Raw genomic sequence first — 25520 nt, 5'->3', positions numbered from 1 at the left:
TTTTTTTTTTAATGCATTAAGTCCAGCTTTTCGGCACAAAGTTCATTTTCATTGCAGCATTTTTACAAACAGTTAGTCTACACAGAGATCAAATGCTATTTGTGACATATTTCTACTGTGACATATTTTTTCACAAACACTTTTGGAGCAAAAAGTTAAAGAGAGAGAGAGAGAGAGAGATTCATTACAAGTGAAATTCAATGTTTCAGACGAAGTGAGTTACCGTTCAGAATGGTTTCAATGCTTCAGACGAAACTCTCAAAATGGGTACAGGGTCAACGGACCCAATTATACCAATTTACGATAAGTGGTAATTGAGGGTTACTTTTTATTTTTATTTTATTTTATTTTATTTTTTTGAGAAGCTTTTTTGTTAGTTTAACTAGATATGCGAATCATGTATGTTAGGCTCCGATTGTTTTGGCTTCAAATTGATTCCGAAAATTATTTTCCGAAAAATTGGGTGTTTGGTTGTTATTCAAATTGGGTCAAACTAAAAAACACTTGTAAGGTCCGTTTGATTGAACTTATTGTTGCTGAAACTGAAAACTGAAAATACTGTAGCAAAATAATTTTTAAATGTGTAAATAGTACCGTGGGACCCATTTTTAATATTTTTAGTGCGTGAAACAGTGCCAAACAGTGCATGAACAGTATTTTTTTCTCTGTACAGTAAAATCATGTGATACATGATTTTACTGTTCACTTTCCAAAAAAAAAAAAAAAAGGAAAAATGCAAAACGCAAAACGTGGACTCAGCTTTCAGCTGAGTCCAAACGCCCTCGTAGTTTAGCTGAAATTTAAGTTGTTTACCTGTGATTTGACATTTTACTCACCTGAGATTTGACCAAATTTAAATTACCTACTTGTGTTTGAAAACCCATGATAAAAGTCTTTCGCTTGATCTATTTTGATTTGTATTTTTATATTTTGTGTTTTTTGTTGGGGGGGGGGGGACACACATAAAAGTGAACTAAAATTTCATATTTAACCATATTTTTAATAGATGTATGTTATGAAATTCTAACTAAGTTAACTTCAAGTGGATAAAGTGTCAAATATCAAATCACATGTAGCCAACTTAAATTTCAGTCAAACCACAATGAGTAAGTTGTAATTTTCCATACTATTTTTTAAATAAGTAAAGTCTTGTGAATGAGAAACTATTAATGTATACTCAATGTTCTACACTTTTCTCCTATAAATATGAGTCTCGTTTGCAGGATTTACATTATATAAATGGAAAGTGTAGTACACCAAATATATCAAATAATTTTGTCTAGCAACATATCAAAGAAATTGTGTTCTTTAAAAGTTTTTATTACAACACATTGATCTTTTAAGTTCAACAAAAGTATAAGAAGGTAAAATAATGAATTCTCCTGAAATCTTTATTACTAGTCTGTTTGAGATTACTTATTTTTATTGGCTTATTTCGTTAAAAAAAAAAAAATTCAATATAAGTACAAATGTACATAAAAAGGTCAAACTTTTAAAAGAATATATATATATATATATATATAAAAGCTGACAATAAAAATAAACGAGATTTTAAACTTGTTCAAACTCAATTCACAGCACATTCGCATCTCTTAATTTCAACCACAAAGCAGCGTATATATAATAAGCTTTTTATTTTATGGGACAATTTGATGGTTGGTGATGACAAAATATAAAAGCTTATTAGAGTCTTTTTTGGGTCCATACATGTGTCATGTTTTAATACATTAGTGATTAAGTTTGAGTTCTTTCAGGGAGTTGAGACCAGAACTATTGTCCATGGGGCATTCGTTGGCCATTACCATTGTATTTCATAATGTAATGACTAATGAGTAAGTGAAATAGAATTATAAATGGTGTGAATTAGATTTTTTCTTCTAAAAATAAGTGAGCAAGGAATAAATATGTGTAAGTAGAATACACCAAAACTTGTTTAAAAAAAGTAGAATACAACAAAAATAATTTCATAATAAAAAAGAGTTAATTGATAATTTATAAGGCTTATCTTGAAGTTTGTTCGAATAACTTTTGCATTAGAGACCATATTAAGCATTGAATAAAGGAATCAAGGAGATGAAAGTTAGAGCATTCCCATCAAGTGTGCTAAATGCCAAATATTTGGTATTTGGCACACCAAACCCAAAAAACATCTCCCATGAGATGTTCTAAATGCCAAAATATTTGGCATTGATGAATAGTAAAATTTCAAATTTGGAAGTGTATAGACAGAAATTGTAAAAGTTTTATTATTTTTTTATTCCCTTCTCTCTCTCCTCTTTCATCTCTCTGTCTGATCTCTTCCTCTCTTTTCTCAAAAAGCGACCCTCTCCTCTCTCAATCTTTCATCTTTTCTTCTCTCACCCTCTCTACTTGTCCTCTCTTCCTCTCAGCCTCACCATGCTAAAGCCTCACTATGCCGCCGATCTCTTTCTAGCAATGGTTTTTTTTTTTTTTTTTTTTTTTTGCTGCAATTTGATGAGTGGGTTGGTCAGTGGGTGGGTACGGTGATGTGTGGGTTCAGATGGTGTTGGCTGGGTTTGATTTCAACGGGTGGCTCTCTCTCTCTCTCTCTCTCTCTCTCTCTCTCTCTCTCTCTCTCTCTCTCTAATCCTAAGCTTTCATATTTTCACAACTCATCTTGGTATCAAAGCATCCCAATCCAACCCAAAAACACGTTTAAACAATATGGAAGCCATTGTCAGATGACAAAGGTATGCTCATGTCATCATCCATACAATGACATCAACCTTGACGTCTACACCAACACGACAACCAAAATCCAAAAATCACGTAATCTGAGTCGCTGAACTCTCATTATATTTTATTTATTTTTCCTTTTTTTAATTTATTCAAGAAAAATCAACCTCATGTACAAAAGATATACACAAGATAGCCTAAAGAATTACATTCAAAGAATACAAGCAAATGAAAGAGATTCTATGACCTGTACAATGGAACAAATAACACAAAGACCCAAAACAGTAGACCATTCAAATAGTAATCTTAAAAAAAGGTCTTCAATTGCATCTCCGAAACTTCCAAATCTTCAAAGTGTGATAATCCCACTCCCTCCACAATATCCACATCAAAAATAAAGGGACTAAATTCCAAACAATAGAAGAGCATTTACCAAACCAATTCCTCCAGCCAACCAGGATGATGAAGCCAGCTAGATTGATTTTTCAAAGATGTCTATAATATTTTCTTTAAGTCTGGTCAGTTTATTATTTAGTCCTTTATGATGTAGTTTGTGTAGAATTTAAGTCAGTCAATATGTCGCAATTTGAGTCAATAGTCTTTTATGACCTTTTGAGTGCAAGATCTTGGAACTGGGGGAGTAATGATTATGAAAGCTGTCACTAGAGAAAGCGGTGCTATTTATATAACAAGTATGGGCTAATTAAAGGTGTCTTCTACCAATTAATATATATCTATTTTAGAGAATGATTCTCTACAGCCCTGTTTTGGGTTTGTCTCTTCATCTACTCTTTCTATTCTCCTGTTTTGCTTTGCTCTAAAGCAGTTCCAGCAGTCATTAGTTACTGTGGACTGCATCACATGAGGTCAATCACCCTATTTGGCATCACCCAATGAACCCCAAACACAAAAAAGAAATAGCTCCACAAAGCACAAGCAAGATCACAATGAAGTAACAATTGATCCCTCGTCTCCCCATTGCACCTACACATACAACACTGATCTACTAGAGCGATTCCTTCCTTCTTAAGGTTATCATTAGTCAAAAACTTCCCCCAAAATGTTGTCCACATGAAGAAAGTGATCTGATTCAAAGCTTTGGCACACCAGATACCTCTCCATGGAAAATATATATCCCTTGGAACTCACAAAACAATGTAGTAAGAACGACCATCAAACACCGCATTGCATTTCAATCCCCATCTTATTCTATCGGGGAAACACTAGAATTTGAGCCAAAGTGAAATAGGGAGGTTATGTGTACCAGTCTGGTGACTGGAATGAAATATTTGTGTTCAAATGACAAGAATGGAATGGAATTGAAAACTATGTTAGGTATGCAGTTGTGTGGTGGTTCATCAGAATATCATGCTTCACATCAACTTCATTATAATGCTATTTGTTGTATCTTGCATTACTTAAAAGGTGCCCTGAGACAAGGACTATCATACAAGCCCTCTGCTTCTCTATATATAACAGGTATTAATGATGCTAACTGGGTTTATAGTCATTCTAACAAGGTATCCACTTCTAGCTATTGTACAAAAAGGAATCTTGTTACGTGGCACAGGAAAAAGTAGAATGTTATTGGTTCACTCTATCCTTCATGACTTGGGTGTTGATGTTCCTACTCCTATGCAACAGTCTTGTGACGATCTGGTTGCTATCTTTATTACTAACAATCATGTTTTCCATGAGCTTACCAAACATATTAAAGTTGACTGTCACTTTATTCGAGATTTATTAATGCGGAAACAAATTGTCACTCCCTATATTGGTTCAGATAATCAACTAGGTTATATTTTCACAAAGTTGTTAGATTGCATCTCTTCTCAGCAATAGTTTTTCAAGCTAAGCACGTTTTATCTGTATGCTCCAGCATTATGGGAGTGTTAAGTGTTTCTCTTTTTTTTTTTTTTTTTTTAATTAATAGTATTATTACTATATTCACTTGGTATTTTATGAGGGTATTTTTATAATCTTGTTAGATTGCTCAAAAATAAATGTGCTGAGGAACTTATTGACTGAGCCCTAAACCTTTTCTGTAATCTCTCACTCTCCCTCCATTCTCCTTCCTACTTTCTACTCTCTTAAGAGTAATCCTTAACATATTTAAACAAATAACACTTTAATATGCAAATTTCTATACTTTTCCGATTAATCTGTAACAAAAAATAATAATAATAAAAATTGCAAATGGAAAGAAGCATATGCTTTGCCATAATTGTCAAAGTTCTGAGAAAATAAAACAACAAGTACAAACAACAATTAAAAGCATCAACATTTATACATCCACACTAATTAGTTTTAAAAATATTACCTCAAAAGCAGGAGCACCAGAGCAGAAAGAAAGGGCCTTCTTGCACCATTGAAGTGTAGAGCATGCATCTTGAAGTTCCGGAATCTCACGGAAGTCAAAACCAAGAGATATACCACTTTTCATGGTGGATTCCACTTTAGAAACCATACATTCCATTTTGGAAATAACACAGTTGCCTATTCCATCACCAATATTACACATATTAAATATGCGTCCGACATCTTGCAGCAGAGAACATGCGTCACACACCCACTCCTCACACTTCTTCAAAAATGTTTCTAGAACCCTTCTTTCATCCAAAGATATCTTCAGAAGCTTTGACTGAGAAACCAACTCCTGCAAAATATAGAGCATCTCATCATATATATGGTTCAATTTTTGGCAAAAATGCCATATGCAGGAGAGAGCAAGAACCTTCAACACCTCAAATTCTAGCAAAGAACTTGAGGCAGGAGCTACAGACAAAGCAGACTTTAAAAAGGGCTTTGACTTCTTTAACCAGGACTTGGCTATTAACACCGCATCTTTGACATCATTAAGAGAAGGTAGAACCACAAATATGTCTTCCGAAGCCCTAAAAAAATTTATAGTCAACTATTGTAGCCAGCAAGAAAAACCAACCATAAAAAGTACAAATGAACTGGAAAAGCACATTCAATACCTTATGGCATCCTCAAAGTCACACAATGGAGCCTCATGTGCAAGAATATCTTTTGCTCTTTCTTCCCAATGCATGGCAACAGCAAGTATTCCAGTCATATCAACAAATAATTTCTCTACCTCAATCTCAAGCCTGAAACCACCCCCCAAAAAAAAAAAAAAAAAACAAAAAACAAAAAAAAAAATCCTTGAGAATGCAATTTAACTCATCAACCACATTGTGCTGATCCTCCCGTTCACTAATGTTCACCAGGACTTCATTGAAGCGGTAGATCCAAAAAACAGCATCACTATGGTATTGCCTCAGAAGCTTCAACTCTGGTACGTCAACAGTACAACTATTCAATTCTTGAAGCACTTCGAGATTCTGCATTCATTTAAAAAAAAAAAAAAAAAAAAAAAAGGCATCCCCTTAAACTCTGGTGAACACTTCAAACCACAAGATTGAGAGAACAAACAAACAAAAAACCTACAAACTAACCTTTAGATTAATAGGACCTTTCAAAATCTCACCACACTGAGCACGACATAATTCAGCTTGCCTTAATAGGTCTAGAAGCATGTCTGTCTCTGGGAGTTCAACTTGAAGCTCAGAAATCTGTTCGACATTACATTTAATATCATAATATTAGGCTACAAAAAATTAGAAACCGGAGACGTTGACAAAAACCAGATATAGCAATTGCAAAATATATAGAAAACCAAATCACCTGTGACTTTAACTTGTAGAGGATATCAACCTCGATTGCAGCAGGATGTTTCTCTGAGATGCATTTTCTTACGTTTTCTATCCAGACCTAATTGTTCTCAGTAGAAAAACCAGAATAGAGAGAAAATAAATGGTTGAAAATATTAAACATAGGAACAATGAAATCCATATTTAGCATATCATGGCTTCAGCGGCAAGAGAGTTCTCTTTAAAAGCACACTTACTTTGGATTTTATTTGACAAAATAGAATTCAAGTGAAAGAAGGAAATCCATTTAACATAATAGAGATCATGTTTCTAGTTTATACTTTCTTGAGGAGAAGCACTCAAAACAGAATTGCTTAAATTAAATTAAACAACAACAAGCCTTAATCCCAAATTTTTGGGGACGGCTATGGATCCTCAACAAATTAGCTAGGGTCAACCGTATTCTTTTCCACCATTTTATTCTATCAAAGGCCTTTTTTTTTTCTTTTCTTTTGATAGGTAATAAAACTTTTATTCAAAATACTGAGCATCATGTTCACGATGGTGAACATTCTGATCAGGAAAAAAATACAGCAGGTTCAAGAACTTAATCTAATAGAGTGTAAGAAATCAAAAGAAGAAATACAATTCGTAAAACCCCAAACACGCACCCACTGAAACGAAGTACTGAAGAGAAGAGCTTTTACAAGATCTTAGGTTCTCTCCTTGTCTTCAAAAGCCATATTCTTTAATAATCCCTTAATTAATAAATCCTTTTTTATTACTTCTACGAATGTTATTTTGGGTCTTCCGTCTTCCTCTACTTTTTTAATTCCCTCAATTTGGATCAACTCTCTCTTATTGGTGTATTAATTTCTCTCCTTTGAACATGACCACCCCATCTCAAACGATTCTCTCTCATCTCTTCATCAATAGGAGCTACCCCTATCTTTAAGGGGATTTCCTCATTTTGGATCCTATCTTTCCATGTATTTCCACTTATCAATCTTATCGTTCTCATTTCAACTACAGCCATTTTATGAATATGTTCCTTCTTAACAGCCCAACATATGTTGCTTCTCATTAAAACTACACTCTTTTTTTTAATTAAATTTATTTATTTAAATAAATAAATAACCGACTCAATTGTTATTAATATTATTTGAAAAAATCCAGGTCAACCCAAACCCGATTGACCTGACTTGTAATTCAATTGGCCCAACCCATTTTTTCTAACTCCTTTTTTTCTAACTCGAACCTGAAAGCATCAAACCCAAACCTGATTGACCCGACCCATTTGCCAAGGTCAGATCCTACAAAAACCATATAAGTAACAAATATTAAAATTCTCAATAAATGAGAAACACAACAAAAAATGAAAATTGAAACTACTATACTCATATTACCACCCCAGCTCATGCGACATGCAGGCAACCATATGAACATTATTTCACAACATTAACCCGCAAAAATAATTACTAAATTATTTGAAATGAAAAGGAAGACAAGCACCCCAAAAAAAATATCAGACTAAATCAGCAAATGTCAACCGGATATACCTTTACTGAAGAACTCTTCAGTGATAACTTCTCAATCTCTTTTACATAAATTGGTAAGTCACAAGCTTGGGAGTACAAGAATTCCAAAACAGAAATCTGCGGTGAGAAAAATTAGTCAAGATGAATGGAGAAAAAGGAAACACCACCCAATATAATTGAATTAGTGCTACACACTGCCAGAAGACATTATATTTTCTCAAAGAAAATGTTACTAAACTATATACCTTTGTGCATGTTGATAGAGCATTATCAATTTTCTGAATCAACAGTCTTGCCTCTTCTGCATACTCCTGAGTGTCATAAAAACAGCGATAAGAGGTCAATTTGAAGACATAGGGCAACCACACAGTGGAAACAACAATCACTCACTAAACCATAATAACCTTCAACTTGAGATGCTCAGGCTCATTACAGGGCACAGGATTGAAACTCAGCAACTCTTCAACATATTCAAAGTGAATTTTATCCAGATCAACACCGCAATGACGTGACCAGTTTTCAATTTTAGATACACAATCTCTTATTCCTTCTGCCCATTTCTGAGCTTCAATCAAATTCTTTACTGTGTCTCGCACCTGTGTCCAAAGTGAAATTTTTTGCTTCATAAAGTATGTTGCAAAATCCAATTTTAGGGGCAACACATGAATGGAAAAGGATGGAGGCTCCAAACTCACCAAATCCATTTCAGAACCAGCCCAAAGGAGCTGTTCAGCTTCCTTCAATGCTGCAACATAGGATTCACTTGAAAATGGACTCTCGAAAATCTTAGCTGAACGCGAAAGCCATTGTGTCGCAAGCTGATCAAGAGTAACATGGCCACCATTCACCTACATGCAACATGGTCCCAGAGAACAATAGTCACATATTACTTAATCCTCATATACTTAAAGACACTACATTATAACCAAATAACACTAAATTCACTAAAGTATACAATTGGTCCACAAATCATCATATACTCAACAACAAAACATGGTATCTCTCAAACATACCCCACTTGCACAAGAAGACAAATATATCCAGAATAATTTCTATAAAATAGAGTTATTTACTGGGAAATTTTTGTATTGAGATTTGTTATACAACAGAATTTTTTTAGGTAAGGAATGACCAAGCCAAAGAAAGAGCAAGGCTGAGGATAGGTGTGGGGATCATAAAACTTAGGCCCCATTTAGTGGGTTTTCCGCAGTTTCTTCAGGAGCACTTCAGCTTTTAAACTTCCTGTAGCTCATTTCTAAACCAAACTGTGCTTCCTTTTTCTTTCTTTCTTTCCTTTTTTTTTTTTTTTTTTGGGTAAGTGGAAACNAAAAAAAAACAAAAAACAAAAAAAAAATGGAGCAAAATTGGAACAGGAAACTTTGTTGCAAATATAAAGCAAAAACCTTTGGAACTATTAGTTTGAGAGGGTCACAGCTATCAAGGTAAGAAGCATACACAGAAGCCTCCATCGTCAGTTGCTGAATGAAGTCCAGAGACATTTTCACATGACGTGCCTGTTATCAACAAACCCAAGTAGTGTTCATTTAGTAATCATGAAATTTGAAACCATTAAGTTCATGAACAAAAGAGAGGGAGAAAAAGACCCTGAAGACAAGGGTTTATGAGATCAATACATATAATAATATTCAATCTGCCAGAAACTGCCACAACATCGAATTACCTTAAGAGCTTTTTCCCTGCAACAGGCCTTCTTCAACTCAACACCAACTAGAGGCAATTCATCAACTGTTCAAAAAACAAACATACTATTATAGTAATAAACAATAAATAAAATGATAACTATAATAATTATTTCCAACAATAATGATACAGAAAACTTGCATATGGCATATGCCAATGAATGAACCTTGAACTCTTAAAGATGCTCCATCCTTGAGAATGCAATTTAACTCATCAACCACATTGTGCTGATCCTCCCGTTCACTAATGTTCACCAGGACTTCATTGAAGCGGGAGATCCAAAAAACAGCATCACTATGGTATTGCCTCAGAAGCTTCAACTCTGGTACGTCAACAGTACAACTATTCAATTCTTGAAGCACTTCGAGATTCTGCATTCATTTAAAAAAAAAAAAAAAAAACGTGTGATGTTTAGCTTTTCAAAAAAACTGTGAAGCAGCTTTGCCTTTCTCATTTGCTTTTGAGCATCCAAAATTATTCATATTCTAAAATGCTACAACCCTGCCGAACTGGCCCTTTTCTCTCTCAGGTCTCATTCCACCTTTTAGGAGAGAAATGCAGAATCAGCTTTGTGGGCTGGAATCCTTCATATTCTTTTCACCCCAATTAAAAAAGAGACATGAGAGAATAATAAAAGAAGCTCAGCGCAAGAAAGTAGCATATCTAAAATAAATAGGCAAGTTATTTTCACTGCATCTCTTTTTCATTTTGTATTGAGCTAATCACTAAACATTGATTATATTACTACCTGAAGTTTTTTTTTTATAGATAATAAAATATTTATTGATAAGAATAGTACAATGAGTTTACGATAGTAAACTCACTGCAAAAAAATAGAAATATTACTACCTATAGTGCAGGTGCTCTACCCTTCCGTTACTCAATACAAATGTATTTTTATGTTTGGGCTGAAGGATAATGAACATCCAGCAACAATACCTCCAAGGCAACTCCAAAAACTGAAATTTTCCAAATTATCTTTCTAAATAAATCATGACACTTCATAGAGGAAATTTATTGTAATAATCAAAGGAAAATTTCAAGAAGACTGATCCAACATATTTCCTATCAATGATCAAGGGCCAAAAGCATAGTCGGCAAAAAGAACTCGAGGCACATATTTATAAACATTGTATAAATAAGATAACCTAAGGCGAGGCGTATTTACAATTATTTGATAGTTAATAGAATATCAAAACCAAACCTTTTTTTTCAAAGCCTTTGGTTCAATGGAACAAGATATTTGCCTCCGTATACTTCTACTTTGTGTCATCTCTTCACAACTATATTTATCCATTGTATGCACCAAGTCATACAATTCAGCAAGTGTATGACGATAAAGAAGACGCAGTTTACTGGATTTGCATTCACAAAGGCGTTCCCAATGCTGCATGAGACGCAGAAACAATCAGGAAACAATCAGTATAGACAATATAATTCTAATGCAACAACCGTTAGGTATTTAGAACCACAGATATTTGACCATGCCTATAAAAATTTCTAAGCGTCTTCCTAGGTTGCATGGGTACTGGTACAGATATGGAGATACAACATTTCTTGAAAAGCTAGGGTATGACATGTCGGGATACGACAATTAATTAATATTTATTTTTAGGTATATTTTATATATTTTTGGACATAATTTTATTTATTTTAGGTTTTAAAACTAAGTATTAATAAATAAAACGTTTGAAAACATATCAAAATTAATTTAAAGGCAAAACTAAAATTAATTATTAAACATAAACGCTTCTTACTAAAAAAATAATAAATTTAAAACTATATATAAGGCTTTTTTAAAGGAAAAAGTTATATATAAAAACATAATAAAAAAGGGCTGGTTCCATGCTTTAATTTAAAAGAAAGTGAGCCCATTTTATTTCCATGGCTTCAATTTGATGCAAGTAAGGGAAAGAGGTTTTCTCTTTCGAATAAACGTGGGCTTAAACTTTAAAGCGCATAATATACGGCTTACAATTAAATTCTCACATAAATGGGCTGGGTTGGCCTTGTTTATTATTGAATGTAGGCCTATTAACTACGAAGTAATGGCCAAATTATTTTAAAGTTTAAGTCATGCCTAATCTAAAGCCCAACCTATGTCAATATATCCATCTAAACCACCCAATGTTAATTTAACTCCAGTTATGTGCCTTTATTTTACGAGAAAGAAAAGGAGAATATCAGTTAAACCAAATGAAAGAAATTTCTTGAACCAGTGGACTTTTAACAAGTAACCTCAACCAATAAATCAAGGCATCAAAACAACAAAGAATACAAAGGCAAAAGTTATGAGAGTTTAGAAATATACCAGCCCTTTTCAAAGAGGGTGATGGTGGTGATGCTATAGTGGTTCTAGACTGAAGGAAGTGTTGGGTTTAAAAAGAAAGGGCAGTGGAATGAGAGAAAGAGGGGCAGAGGACCGGTTGAGGCTGCTGCAGAGTAGACTTGAGGAACCAGACTGGTAAGTATTTAGGGTTCTTTTCCTGCCTTAAGAACAGACTAAATCTCTTCATTGTTCTTTTTTTTTTCCCCTCCCATGTCCAGGACGTACCCAGCCGTATCACGACCATGTCCTGGCTGTACCCATAATAAAAAATACATTTTATTTGCTGGGTACATATCGCATATATTTTGTACCCATACCTACGTCGGACACAGGAACTTTGGCAATTTTACTATCCGTGGAACCTAGCCATCTTCATTAATTCATTAAGTCCATGGATATAATTAGAACACTAACTATAAACCCACTCACCCCCCACCCCACCCAAGAAGAAAAAAAAAGCCACAGCGTATAGGGAGCGTACAGTGTTTCTTTGTTAGATTAAATAAAGTCACAGGAATTTTTAGTAGATGTAACACTAATATATGACAAACAAGAGTTTACAAAAAAAAAAAAAAAAAAAATAAATGGGTAAATTACATATGCACCCAATGGGTCTTGAACTCACAACCTCAACCTCTATCTAAAACTTATAAAGGGAGGAGGTTCCAGTTGAGCTAGTATTCATTGGCAACAAAAGTACACAGGTTCCAAAAACTAAGGCTTAAACTTTCAATTGAGACAACAGTGCATCTAAAGTTATAAAGTCATCTAAAATTACAATTGGCATCTGAAGTTATAAAATTAGAAATTATGAACTTCACATACCTGCAGACATACAAAGGCAGATGGCCTACAACGGCAAGCAACTGCAGAGAGATAAAGATACTGCTTGCAAATAATGCATGTTGGATCCTACAAAGTCCACCAGGAGATGTTCATCACCATCAATATTATCTTGAAATAACTAATTTCATAAAATGAAAACCAATATGCGTGTGGATGGTAATACCTCCTCAGTACCCACATATTCAGGACATTTCCGAGGGGACATGGGAGATGATTTTATAATGCCATTTTTCCAAAGTCGCTCTCTACAACTTTTCTCATTAATATATATTCTAAGCAATTCTTCCTTCAGATAAGATGATACTCGCCTATTGCAGTCACTCTGCTAAAAGCAAAAGAAAAATCAAGCAGAAGAAATAGACAAGTCAATGGAATAACTCCCAAGATTTAAATTAAAAAGCAAAGAGTAGTCGCAGTATTAAGTAACAAAAGATTAACAGTCTTATAACGGGGAAAAAAATGACAATGGATATATTTAAACTTCAGAGGCAAATGTTGAACAGTGTAGGAGCAAGTTATCTGACATTTTAAATAAAAAGATAAGTTACAGGTCAAAACTGATAACCTTAGCTGCAACACAAAGAAGCTCCTCATGAGACAACACAGCAGCTTTGTGATACTCCCGATACCGTTCTGCTCCAAATCCACCATGAGGCAGCCAGTCAGCAGGAGCAAAATTGACGGCCTCAGCACAATTTAAACCTGAAAGAAACAAGAAGCCGAATTGTTGTGTGCCACTTATGGTTCATTACAAATTTACACAGCACTAAAATCTTCAACTGATCACCAATGGCTAGTAAACCTAAAGTGGCATGGCCTACCAAGATTGAAACCTCCATGGTATGATCTTGGGAAGGTGATGACAAAATTACCAGGCTCCTGGCAGATAGCAAGCATAAAGAGAATATCAATAGCCACCAAAAGCAAAGTATCATCAAAAGAATATCAACAAGATGCTATTAAAAAAGTACATTTAGATACGATGGTTTAGACATGCAACCTATGCCCGCATGTCCAATTGTACCCATGCCCATTTCTGTACAATTTAATCATATTAGAATAATGGTTAAATGAGTATAATCACCAATTCCTATCAGCTTAATCTTTTGGGGAAAAATAATAGTTTATCATGGTATCTGAATAGGTGGTCACGATACCAATTCCACATGTTGGAACCTGCTTATTGAGGGAAAGTCTGAAGCACACAAATAAGAGGGAATGTTAAAAAAGGGTTAAATGATTATGTTGACCATTTTCTTTAAATTAAGTTTTTGAGACAAGTGGTAGTTTATCAAATACAAACAGAACAAGGACCCTAAAGTCCTAAAGCCTTTTTTTCTTCTAAGTTCAAAAACCTAATCCTGCTTCATCCTTTCTCCCAAAAGTAGAAACTCAAGTATAACACTTATATTTCATCAAACCACTCAACTAATTTACCTGTTCATTAACAACAAAAACAGGAAATGAAAGGAGAAAAGGGAGAAGAGCTAGAGAGAACTTTCACGTCAAACCTGTAGAATGCTATAGACAGGAACTCCATTTTCTTGCAAGACAGATGGATTCAACATGGTGACAAGCTGGAAGAGCAGATCTGGTTGTGCGTCAAAAAGATCAGGAAGAGTCTTCTGCATGACCTACAGGAAAGTGAAAATGTGATGGTGACTAGCCTTTTCTTTTGATATGAAGAAATTAATTTATCAACATACATTGTTCGTCAGAATTGACCAGCACAATTAAGAAATTGCTAGATTATCATTAAGATGAAAGTTAACATACTTCCACGGGCACTGCAGCATGTATCCCATAAAAAATGCAAAAAGAAAAGCTTAAAAAACATTAAAAAGAGAACATAAATAAAGGATACAACTACAACTACAACTAGACTTAATTAGTAGAAGCTGATAAATAACAGAATTACTCATTAAAACATGTGAAATTCCACACACAAAAAAAATGGCAATGAATAGTAGACAAAAAAAGATACTGTAAAACGAGCTAGAAAGAGCAAAAAGGGTATTTGGGAGAAGGGGGGGGGGGGGGGGGGGAGTCAAACACTATTCTAAAGAACTCTGAGTATTACCTCTTCAAAAGCACTGGCTTGATTACCAGGGACACTGTACCAACATTTTGGCTCTCCCCTGAGACAACATAGAAGTGAGCATCAATTTAAAACAGAGCAAAAGAGGAGAAAATCACTGCAGACCACAAGAACTTAATACACACACACGCGAGCGCACGCACACACACAGAAAAGAATAATCCCATCCCTAGCACTTCAATATCTATTCAATGATTCATCTTTCAGAAAAATGTGTTAGGGAATAATAATAATAATAATATATAAAAAATAAATAAATAAATAAATAAGCTCTAAGCCTCTATTACACCAACAGTACCACCACCTTAAGACTGGCTGCCTCTTCCCAACCTTCTTTTAAAACCCAGAGGAGGTAGATTTGAACTATACAATACACCTAAATAAAGCTAATGAGCTCTAACTCAAATGGAACCTCCTCCATTGTAAGAGGAACGTGATGTCGTGGGTTCAAGATCCACGGATACATTTGTTACTATCAATATAAAATTGTAAATAAAATGTACATATTAGTGGAATAAAATGAATCTCTATTCTCTTGGTGTTTGCGGATGTCACTTTTACAAAAGATTTTTTTGTGTGAACTATTGGGTCTGGATGTGAAGGAAGGTTCTCATGGGCAGACTCAGGAGAAGCAAGTTCATAGTGATGAGGTCAAGGAGGAAATCAAACATATAGCATCTCTTGAGGAAATCTCTTGTCGTCAAAAGTCAATGGTCTTAAGGTTGAAGGAGGGGGATAGAAACACAATTCTTTCACAGATTGACTGACTCACCCAAATAAAACCACCATGTGAGAGGTCTGGAGAGATGGTATGTATTATGAGGAAGAATTGGCAGTTCATAATTCGGTGATGCAATTTTATCAAACTATATACAATGAAACAAAAAAATTGGAAACCCACTGTGGATGGGTTAGACTTGCAAGCATAGATGAGATTGATAAATAATTGCTTGAGAAAGAATTTGCAAGAGAGGAGGTAATCCAGGGGTCAAGAGAAGATGGAGGGCAACAAATCCTCAGGCCCAGACATGTTTACCATGACATTTTGAAGGGTGGTCAAAGTGGATGTAATGACATTCTTTGCAAACTTTCATAGGCACACTGAGTTTGACAAATCCCTAAATGCTTCTTTTCTAGCATTAATCCCCAGAAAGAAAAATGCCACTAATGTTAGGGATTTTAGGCCATCAGCCTTGTGTGTAGCGTATATAAGTCACCAGCAAAGGTGTTGGCCAAAAGAATGTGAAATTGCAAACCATGTTGGATAAGCTCAAAGGAAATTTTTTTGATAAGTAATAAGTTTTATTGATATCAAAAAAGGATCACCCTAGTACAAAGGGAGTGTACAAGGGGTCAACAACTCAAAGACAAAAATTACAAGAATCAAGGAAATCAAAATAAGAAGGGAATGATTGGTTTTGCATAGCAACCAACCAATCCAATAAAGTGCTAAAGAAAAATGACTTGAGGTCTGGTATGGATCTCTCAATATCCTCAAAACACCTACTATTTTTCTCCCTCCAAAGACACCACATTAAGCAATGGGCACAATTAACCAAATAAAACCATTTCAATGACGACCAAACCTGCCTTGCCAACACTCTAAGAGCCCCAAAACAGATTGCGGCATAACCCAGCTTACTCCAAATAAACCCAAAACCATAGCCCACAAATCCATAGCAATCGGACAATGAAGGAAGAGATGGTCAACTGATTCACCATTACACTTGCACATGCAACACCAATCCAATATCCAAACCTTCCTTTTTCGTAAATTGTCAATTGTTAAGCATTTCCCTAAAGCAGCAGTCCAAACAAAGAAAGCTACTCGAGAAGGAATCTTCTGTTTCCAAATGCTTTTCCAAGGAAAACAGAAGTCAGTAGAGCCCACTAAAATTCTATAATAATCATTAACCTTAAACCCCTTATCTCTACTAGGCTTCCAACACATCTTATCCTCACCAAACACCCTTATTGAAGAACCATATATGCCTGACATAGCCTCTAATTCCCGAGCATGCACACCCCTAAAGAAACTGATATCCCAAACAAGGACGCCATTGGTGTACTTCATAAGTGCAGCCACACTAGCCTCCTTATCCCTGCAAAATCTAAATAACTTAGGATAACTAACTGCAAGGGATGTCTCACCACACCAACGGTCTTGCCAAAACTTCACCCTAGACCCGTCACCAATATCATTGCAATGTTGAATATGTTTTGTGGTGTAGTTTTAAGATGTTGGGGACTCATTGGGTGTTGCCATTGATGGTAGCAGTCTAGCAAATCTTTTGTTTGGGGAGAAATGGTTTGGGAAGTGCTCTTCGGATGTTTGGAAATNCGTTCAAAACCCGTGAAACCCGACCCGCCCGAAGACACCAAATTCTGGCGATTTTTCCAGCGATTCCGACGAGTTTCCAGCTTGATTTGGCAGATTTCGGCGACCAAAACAGGTAGATCCGACATAGATACTGCAGATCCAGAGATTCCCGGCACGATTTGGGAGAAAAATAGTCGGATTTGATGAAATCTTCACCGGAACTTGGCCGGATCGGGCGAGATCTCGCCGATTTTGGCTGTTTTTTGTGTTTTCCGTCGGGTTTCGGCCTCACCCGAAACCGATGGAACCCGCCGGCGAACCGACCCGCGAAAACCGACCCTCTTAACGGGTCGGTTGCGGGTTAAGAATCTGCAACCCGATCTTCTACGGGTCGGTTTGCGGGTTGGGCACAAACCCGACCCGCCCAACCCGTGGACACCCCTAGCTATAGGACATATTTTTAGCCACGTTTAAAAACGCGGCTATAGCCCTTTTTTTTTTCCCACCCAAAGCAAGCCATTTTGCACAGTAGGAGATATCTAAATAATAACTAATGGATCAAGCAGATTTCCAACAAAGCAATGTGACTCATCATTTGATTGAACAAGCCCTTAAAGACACATTAGATTTCCAACCAGAAAATTCATCAAAAAATAAATCTATGAGTACAAACATGCTCTTATAACTAAATACAACAATGCTCTAAATCAATGCTCAAACTTCAAACAACTAAGAACTACAGCATTACAAGCAGAAAAGAAAAGCTCAAGCAATGAGAATTACTTTCGTTGCTAACCCTTTTCTCTTAAAATGGTATCTTTGAGAAAAATTACACATGGAAGATCACTAGTGCTCCAACAATGAAAGGAGCATTGTTCATAATGATGAAAGCTACCATGAAAACCCCCACAAAATATATGAGGCATCTACTCATAACATTCTTCCTAACTATATTATATACTCACAAAATCACTACCATTATGAAGCATCCGCCAATTAAATTCATGCAATTCATGAAGGAAACAATATAATATTATAAAGCATTCTCAAGAGTGTGAATGAAATTATGGAAGTGAAATGAAAGTTCCAATCAGCAATCACTATGAACCAACAAAGTTTCAGACTAACATTTCCTTCACAGTTTTGAATGCAACCCCATGGAAGGTGGGCTGGAATGTAAAAAAAAAATCCTCTCTCCGTCAATCCCACCCACCCACTCAAAGTGTATCAACTTCAGATAATACCGAAGATGTAAAGAAACAAAACCAATGTCCCACCCCTCCCCTCTTCCAGCCCCAATTCAACAAATAGTAATAATAATTAAGAGAAAAGGACAATCTATGATGGAATAACTATCTCTTTTTTTATAATCATTTTTGTGGAACTCTATTTTAAATACTTACATATATCTCATTGATATCATATCTTGATCTTAAATTGTCTAGGACTCCCGGTTCATGCAAATAAGCCAGCTTTGTCAAATCATCCACTCCATATGGTGGGGCTTCAACATCTTTAGGGTAGACATTGGAAGCTTTAAAAACAACCTACAGTTTCCACAAAAAGAATAGTGGGGAAAATGATTAAAATCAGTATTCACACACAAAAGGTATCAATATCTCTAAACGTTTTCTTCTAAAACAAGCAAAAACCATCAATAAAAACCTAATGGAAAAATGAAACCATAAATTGAAATGTTCAACAAATGAATTTTTTAATTATGAAAAAAAAAAAATGACACATGGATGTTACAGTAACAAAAGATGAATTATCATTAAGCATATGACAAACGAAATCCTTGTTTTCAATTTCAATTTACTGTATTCCTTACAAGATCTCCACCCACACAGTAAACACTTAAGTTGGGACTCCTAACCTTTTGCTTAGTAAATCAAAATAGGCATTTAACCAAACATAACAAAAAAGAAACAAATTCAGTGCGTGTGGTGCTGATGGGCAGTGTGTGTGGTGTTGATGAGGCGTGCGTGTGGTGCTGATGGTGGTGCTGCGTGGGCAGTGCGTGTGGTGCTGATGGGTAGTGCATGTGGTGCTGATGAGGCGTGAGCGTGGTGCTGATGGGCAGTGCGAGTGGTGCTGCATGGGCAGTGCGGGTGATGCTGATGAGGCGTGCGTGTGGTGCTGATGAGGCGTGCGCGTGGTGCTGATGGGCAGTGCATGCGGTGCTGATGGGCAGTGCGTGTGGTGCTGATGAGTTCTTAGCACTTGCTTCATAGTCCAACTTCCCCCATCCCCCCATACCTTATTGCTATGATCCGTTTCCACAAATGATTCCTTATGGCACATTCAAGCTGTACTATTTCTACACTTACAAATATATTGGAAGAAATTCCTAGTAAATATGGTAAGCCCTAATATTTTATTATCACCAACCACAATAACAAGAAACACCTATCAGGAAAGGGGGGGGGGAAAAAAAAGTCCTTATGGCACAATTAAGCTGTACTGTTTTAACACTTAAAAACTATATTGGAAGAAGCACCTTAGTAATTACAGTAAGCCCTAATATTTTTATTAATACCAACCACGATAACAAGAAACAACTATCAAAAAAAATTATATGTCATGGCCAGAACTAATACCTTCCCTCCAATTCGAAAAAGTTCAGCAAGATCATGAAACTACCCATGAATATCACCACAAATTGTAACAGGGCTTTTCACAGGCTGTGATACAAGAAAAATATAAAAAGATAATCGATATTTAACTCCTATAAGATAAGTAATATGACATATTGCAAGAAGAATCAAATCACAATACATACTAGCAAATAAACAAATCGCACATAGAACTCAAAAAACAAATTTCTATTGTTCATAATATAAATTCCTTCAAAACAAAGCTTGATTCCCAAAATCATCAACAACCCATTGCAGGATAGTTACTAATTCAAAAGAATAGCAAGTCTTTCATCTTCTCTATCAAATAAATAAATAAATAATTCCTTCATTTGTCTTTCTCAAGGTTACCTAGAAAGGCAACATTCCCAACCTATTCAAGCAACCATAATTTTAAGAATCTGAGTTTCCAATTTATCACCACAAGAAGAAGAACAACAACAACAATCCAGAAGCTTATAGAGTGCAACTAATTAGAGAGGAAAGCAAATAAATAAGTAAATATATATATATATACACACACATATATATATATATTTGAAAACTTGCTCTCAAAATTGTAGTTTACATTATTAAAGCAAGCAAGCAAATAGAAATTAATGAAGTATTAAAACACAAACAACCACTACAAAAACCTGAAAAAAAAAAAAATATATATATATATATAAATCATGACAATAAGATTGTGGCAACTAATTTATTTTGAATGGTTCCATCTACAAATCATGACAATAAGGTCTGGGAAATGTATGACTCGGAAGAGGAGGAACCGGCCATGGAACCTGCTTGGCCTCTTATATAGATTGTGTATGAATTGCTTCCATTGTTGTGTGATCAGTCTACAATCTACAAATTGTTTTTTTTTCCCCCTCAATCTAAGGGTTATGTGGTCAGGGCTCAGACCAGTTTTGATTTGGTGAAAACCCATATTAAAATGGGTTTTATTTGGATAGAAACAAGTTTTGATGTTTTACAAGTTAAAAGTCCATGACAGAACAAGTTGATGCTCTGCCACCAAAGCACTTGTTTTGCCTCATTTGGTTATTCTCTTATGCTCTTTATGTTGCTTTCACTTACCACAAATTAAAGTATCACCTCTATTAAGTCAAACAACTAAACTCCTGTCAGCTAAGTCGAGGTTTATGTTGTGATCAATCTAAACTATCAAAAAATATATGGTCCTCTCAAAACTAAGTTGCCGTTTGCTTTGTCTCAGCCTTTCTTACAACACTATCAATAAATCAAGGGACCAAAAAAATGGTAGGCAGAGAAAAACAGACCTAAACAGAGAAACTTGAGCAAGATTTGCAGGCCACGACATCTCAACAGGATCAACAAGGTATCTCCTAAGCATTCCAGCCCATCCATATCCCAAAATCTGTACACCAAAAAATTAAATAAATTAACCAAACACACATAAAATATCTTAAAAATTACACTTTTCAGAACTGACAAGTAATGGTAAAAAAAATTATTTTCATAATTACTATTATTATTTTAGATAGGTATCTTCAGAAATTCTGACTAGTTACAATTACTGACCCTTCAGTTCCTGAAATCATCATCCAAATCCCACCCCCCAAGAAAAAGCAAATAAGAAAAAGACCCTTCATTACTTAATTAAGCCCCCCCTCTTCAATCTTTCATTAATGATAATACAAACAAGGAAACTGAAATAGTAAAACATATTAAAAATCCCACAAACCCAAAATATATAAAGAATTCAAGAAAGATTATAAAAAAAAAAACCTGAGTGGACAAAATGATGAGGAGGCTACAAAGGAATCTAAATCCCCACAATCTATGATAGTAATTAAAATCACCAAAATTTAATTATCTTGGCAGAGGGAATCAAAATGAGTTAAGGTAATAAAGATGCCAGCTAATAAGTTCATAAAAGATAAGATGCCAATTAACCCTTGTTGGTACAAAAATAGTAATATAACAAGAAGGGAATATGATGCAAACTTAGAAAGATAGAACTCTGTGGTTGATAACATCAAGAATCAAGATGATAATTAATTAGCTAAAGATAGGGATAGATATTTGGAGAAAATTGAGTACATGCATGACTCTATTAGATGCTTTTTAGAAATTTTTTATTAATTAAGTTACTTATGTTTGACAAATGTATATATAATTGCATTAAATGTGTTTATTGTAGGGCTGCAGCCAACCATTAGTGGTTGATTCTGACTAGTAATGTCCTTTAAGAGGAATATTACATGCACCTATATTTTTTTGGAAGTATGAAACTATGAATGTGGCCAGAACCTCTATAATTAGACTTAGAAATTTAGGATCCGACAAGAATGACTTCACACCGAAAACCTCTTTTTTTATTCAGAAAAGGCATTCTTTTTCAATATTTTAGATATAATCATTGTGGCCATTGTATTATTATTTATTATTTATTATTATTTAGAGAATTATTTCCACTTCCAAAAATAGATTTCAGAACACACAAAGACTATCACTCAAGAATGCACCTTTATTCATAATTGCAAAGGCATTTTAAAATTACAGTGCAAAAGTTTTTCTTCCTCATTTATATATTACAATAAAAACATTTAAGTCAATAACACATTGGACAAGTTGGGAGAGCAAACAAATCTATAAAAAAGAGTAACCTAATGACACAAAAACTACATATTCGCAAACCAAGGAATAAAGCAAAATCTAAAATCAATGCCTAAAATATTAACTTCTGGTTTAGTAGAAGAAGCCCTCACCAAAATACTTAGGAAAGCTAGTTGCAAAACAGAGAATTTAACCTCTTACCATCTTAACTCGATAAGGAGATTCAGAGATGCTATTTGATTTTCTTCCTTGAGTTTTCTTTTAATTGGATCACTGTCATTGTAAAGGAAGAAAATAAATCACCAGGCAATGCAGCAAAATATGTTATGAAAGGTTAAATGACATTTTGTCTTTGAATGTACTTGCAGGCAAGCAAAAAAGGAAGTACTAGCCTCTTCTTATGAAAGTGATAAGGAGGAGGAGTTAATATTTCTCACCTTGACTGAAACATAAGAATTTCTTTCCTAAGGTTTATTTACATAAATGCAAATAAAATCAGTTGAATTCTTAAGAGAACCAAAAAGGCAAAGTATCCAACAGCTAATGGAGTTTGCTAGTGAAAAATATATAAAAACTTTTTGAGAGCTATGGTGGCACACAGAGTCAAATCCACAAAAACCCACAAATTATATAACTCATTCAATTCTAGTCAAACCAACCCACACAGTCAAATTCTATTACCAATCCACACCCTATAGATTTACACCTACACCGTAATCAAAACCCAGAAAAAAAAAATCTTTTTTTTTTTTTCAAAAATTTAGTTTAGTTAACAAAAAAGATTTTAAAATCCGCTAAGGATTCGCAAAAGACGAATCAGGTCGGCCGACACATTATATGATTATAATACCTCTCCAAAATTCGGTCAATCAGTATTTAAAGCAGATAAAATCTAAAATGCTACAAACTATCAACACCAATGTAGTGAATCACACAAAACAACATTAAAAAATAGATGAGCCAAAATAAAAAGAAACCAATATACCTTAAAAGCCACATGGAACCTACTAGTGTTCTTCAATCTGATCGCGCTCTTAACCTGTTTACGAGGCTCATTTGGGAAGTAGAGGTTACTGGAAGGGTCAAGGCGGAGCCTTTGGCGAGGTGGGAGTAGCGATCGAGCAACGGACGACACTGTTTTGGGTGGCGGCTTTGGATTGGACGGCCCCTCCACGTGTCGGCCGCTCAGACTCCTGATGTTACTATGAGTAAGATTCTGTGTAGAAGATGAAGACGATGATGTATTGCCTGACTGCCAAAACATACAGAACCTGAATAGCTTCGTGTCAGACTGTGATTTGTGGTGGTGGTGGCGGTGATCCGCTATAGCCATGTTGGAAAATTAGCCAGAATAAACAAAAAAGAAAAAGAGAGAGTATCAGATCACCTGAATATGAGTTGTAAAAAATTTCTCAAACACTGATTGAGTTTTTGATGTGTGCAAGTGAAAGATGAAAGCTTTATAAACAAAATGGAATTGAACAGTTCTAAAGCGAGAGACAGGTGAGGAGGAGTGATTAGAGGTGGATGATTAGAAGGTAGAGATCGGGCTTGAGAGATGGAGGCTTGGAGGGTGAGGTTGAGATCGGGCTTGAGAGATGGAGGCTGATGTGCAATGGGAGGGGCTAGGGTTGAAAATTTTTTTAGTTTCCTGTTTATACAAAGCCTAAAGCAGCGTTTTTAACATGCGGCTATAGGCAAAATTTTTAGGCCGCGTTTTTAACTGAAGCCGCGTTTTAAACACGCGGCTTCCGACCATAGTTAAGGAAAACCAAAAAAAAAAAATTGTTTGCCCAAAAAACTGAAACGAAGGTCCTATGGCCGCATGGTTTAATCGTGGCCATAGCTCCACCCAAAAAAATGCAGCTCTAGCTCAAAAAAACGCGGCTGTAGGCATGGCCTCATTTGTAAAACGCAGCTTTTGTTTTTTCTTTAAGCCGCGTTTATAAGTCTGTCTGGGGCCACGTTTTTACAAACGCAGCCTAAGACCCGCGTTTTTTGTAGTGTGAGTGAAAGTTAAAGCCTCCTTCAATAATTTGTAATATATTATAATCTTTGATCATTTAAGCATTAACAAATTTAATGAATGCAGCAACAAACTATAATGGCCATTTATAAATGACATATTTTATTTCTTTAGGTAATTTAACAATTTTAGCCAGAGAAAAATTGGTTTAACTTGACAATATAATAGCTGCTGTAATTTGCAGCTAATAAGGTAGTCATCTGAAAGAACATTTACCTCATGCAATAGAGACTTCCTTACTATGATTATTCATACAATTTAACATTTATTTTGTACTGGATCAAATATCATTAGCTAATTCTAGAAAGTATGACGTGAAGGAATCTAGAAATAAAGGAATTAACTACATACTATAGAGAATAGATTTAAGAACAATACTAATTTGTAGCGGGTCCTAATCAAGTGAATGTTAAGATGAATGCACTTCTACCGGTAAGCTAATATCTATATTTGCATGACCAATAAAGGTTTTCCTTGTGTATTAAAATAACACAAAAAAGGCCAAACAAACAACTAAAGTACATGCAAAATAATCTTGAATTAAAAGTTGTACTAACAACATTTATTTGAAACTTAAATAGTAAATTAAATATTTGATACTTGTAACTTGATTATATTTTACTGGGTGAATGAAACTTACTCTCTTCCCTTGGTATCCCTATCACATAGGATTAAAAATTCTTAGGTTAGCTAGCGTTCATTATTCCTAGAATTGGTCCAATATTTTCCAACAGCTTCACTCTTAGTCATCACTACCCAAACTTTGGTGGTATTTACAGAGGAGCCTGGCAAATTACATTGAAATAAAATAGACATGCCTTTTCACAATTACTTGGAGTGAGACAAATTAGCCTTTAATGCAATATAATCGCAATCATGTTGAAATAGTCTTTAAAGGCAAGAGTTATGAAATAAAACCTAAACATAATTAAATCAATGAGTTTAGCATACATTAGGAGCATCACATTTTTAATTTTTTATGCCATGGTAAACCTGTATTCACCTTCAACACCAGTACAATTTTTCTGCATAGATGCATCATGAAATCTTGTACCTTGAAAAATTACAAAATCCATTACTAAATCTCCATATC

General features: G+C 35.0%; 2 protein-coding genes across 4 annotated transcripts; both read right to left on the bottom strand.

Moving 5' to 3' along the window:
* Nucleotides 1-5017: 5017 nt before the first annotated feature.
* On the bottom strand, nt 5018-14926 carry LOC112036450 (lysine-specific demethylase JMJ17; the record flags this gene model as incomplete). Its single annotated transcript, XM_065765155.1, is given in 17 exon segments — nt 5018-5353; nt 5432-5591; nt 5679-5810; nt 5845-6044; nt 6159-6275; nt 6388-6474; nt 7913-8008; nt 8137-8202; nt 8296-8487; nt 8587-8739; nt 10797-10979; nt 12747-12833; nt 12931-13092; nt 13333-13469; nt 13589-13646; nt 14279-14401; nt 14848-14926. Coding segments are annotated over 16 exon segments (2286 nt in total), but the record flags the coding sequence as incomplete, so codon positions are not given.
* A 2826-nt stretch (nt 14927-17752) lies between these two features.
* LOC112007425 (vesicle-associated protein 4-1) lies at nt 17753-24199 on the bottom strand. 3 transcript variants are annotated; one of them, XR_002882470.2, is made up of 6 exons: nt 23789-24199; nt 23387-23672; nt 22603-22674; nt 21102-21199; nt 19786-19869; nt 18264-18732 (listed from the first exon to the last, which is right to left on the bottom strand). XR_002882470.2 is itself a non-coding variant. In XM_065765145.1 (4 exons), the coding sequence occupies exons 1-3, from the start codon at nt 23732-23734 to the stop codon at nt 19863-19865; spliced, it is 453 nt and encodes a 150-aa protein (XP_065621217.1). In that variant the 5' UTR covers nt 23735-23782; the 3' UTR covers nt 17753-18732; nt 19786-19862. The 3 variants fall into 3 exon arrangements, 2 of the variants coding, with proteins under 2 accessions (XP_065621217.1, XP_023895537.1); XM_065765145.1 differs by lacking the exons at nt 22603-22674; nt 23789-24199 and having other exon boundaries at nt 17753-18732; nt 23387-23782; XM_024039769.2 differs by lacking the exons at nt 19786-19869; nt 22603-22674; nt 23789-24199 and having other exon boundaries at nt 17753-18732; nt 23387-23782.
* Between the last annotated feature and the right edge of the window lie 1321 nt (nt 24200-25520).

The sequence above is a fragment of the Quercus suber genome, unplaced genomic scaffold, assembly GCF_002906115.3.
Source record: "Quercus suber isolate HL8 unplaced genomic scaffold, Cork oak 2.0 scaffold_23, whole genome shotgun sequence".
NCBI lineage: Eukaryota > Viridiplantae > Streptophyta > Magnoliopsida > Fagales > Fagaceae > Quercus > Quercus suber.
The sequence above is the reverse complement of the archived record's forward strand: the minus strand, read 5'-3'. Positions and strand labels throughout refer to the sequence as shown.

Excerpts from the sequence above, each read along its gene's own strand:
- LOC112007425 (XM_024039769.2), bottom strand. The coding sequence starts at position 23,734 with ATGGCTATAGCGGATCACCGCCACCACCACCACAAATCACAGTCTGAC. Across the intron at positions 21,200-23,386 it reads GGTTCCATGTGGCTTTTAAG|ATTTTGGGATATGGATGGGC; the intron begins GTATATTGGTTT and ends TTTGGTGTACAG. Across the intron at positions 18,733-21,101 it reads GCTCAAGTTTCTCTGTTTAG|GTTGTTTTTAAAGCTTCCAA; the intron begins GTCTGTTTTTCT and ends TGGAAACTGTAG.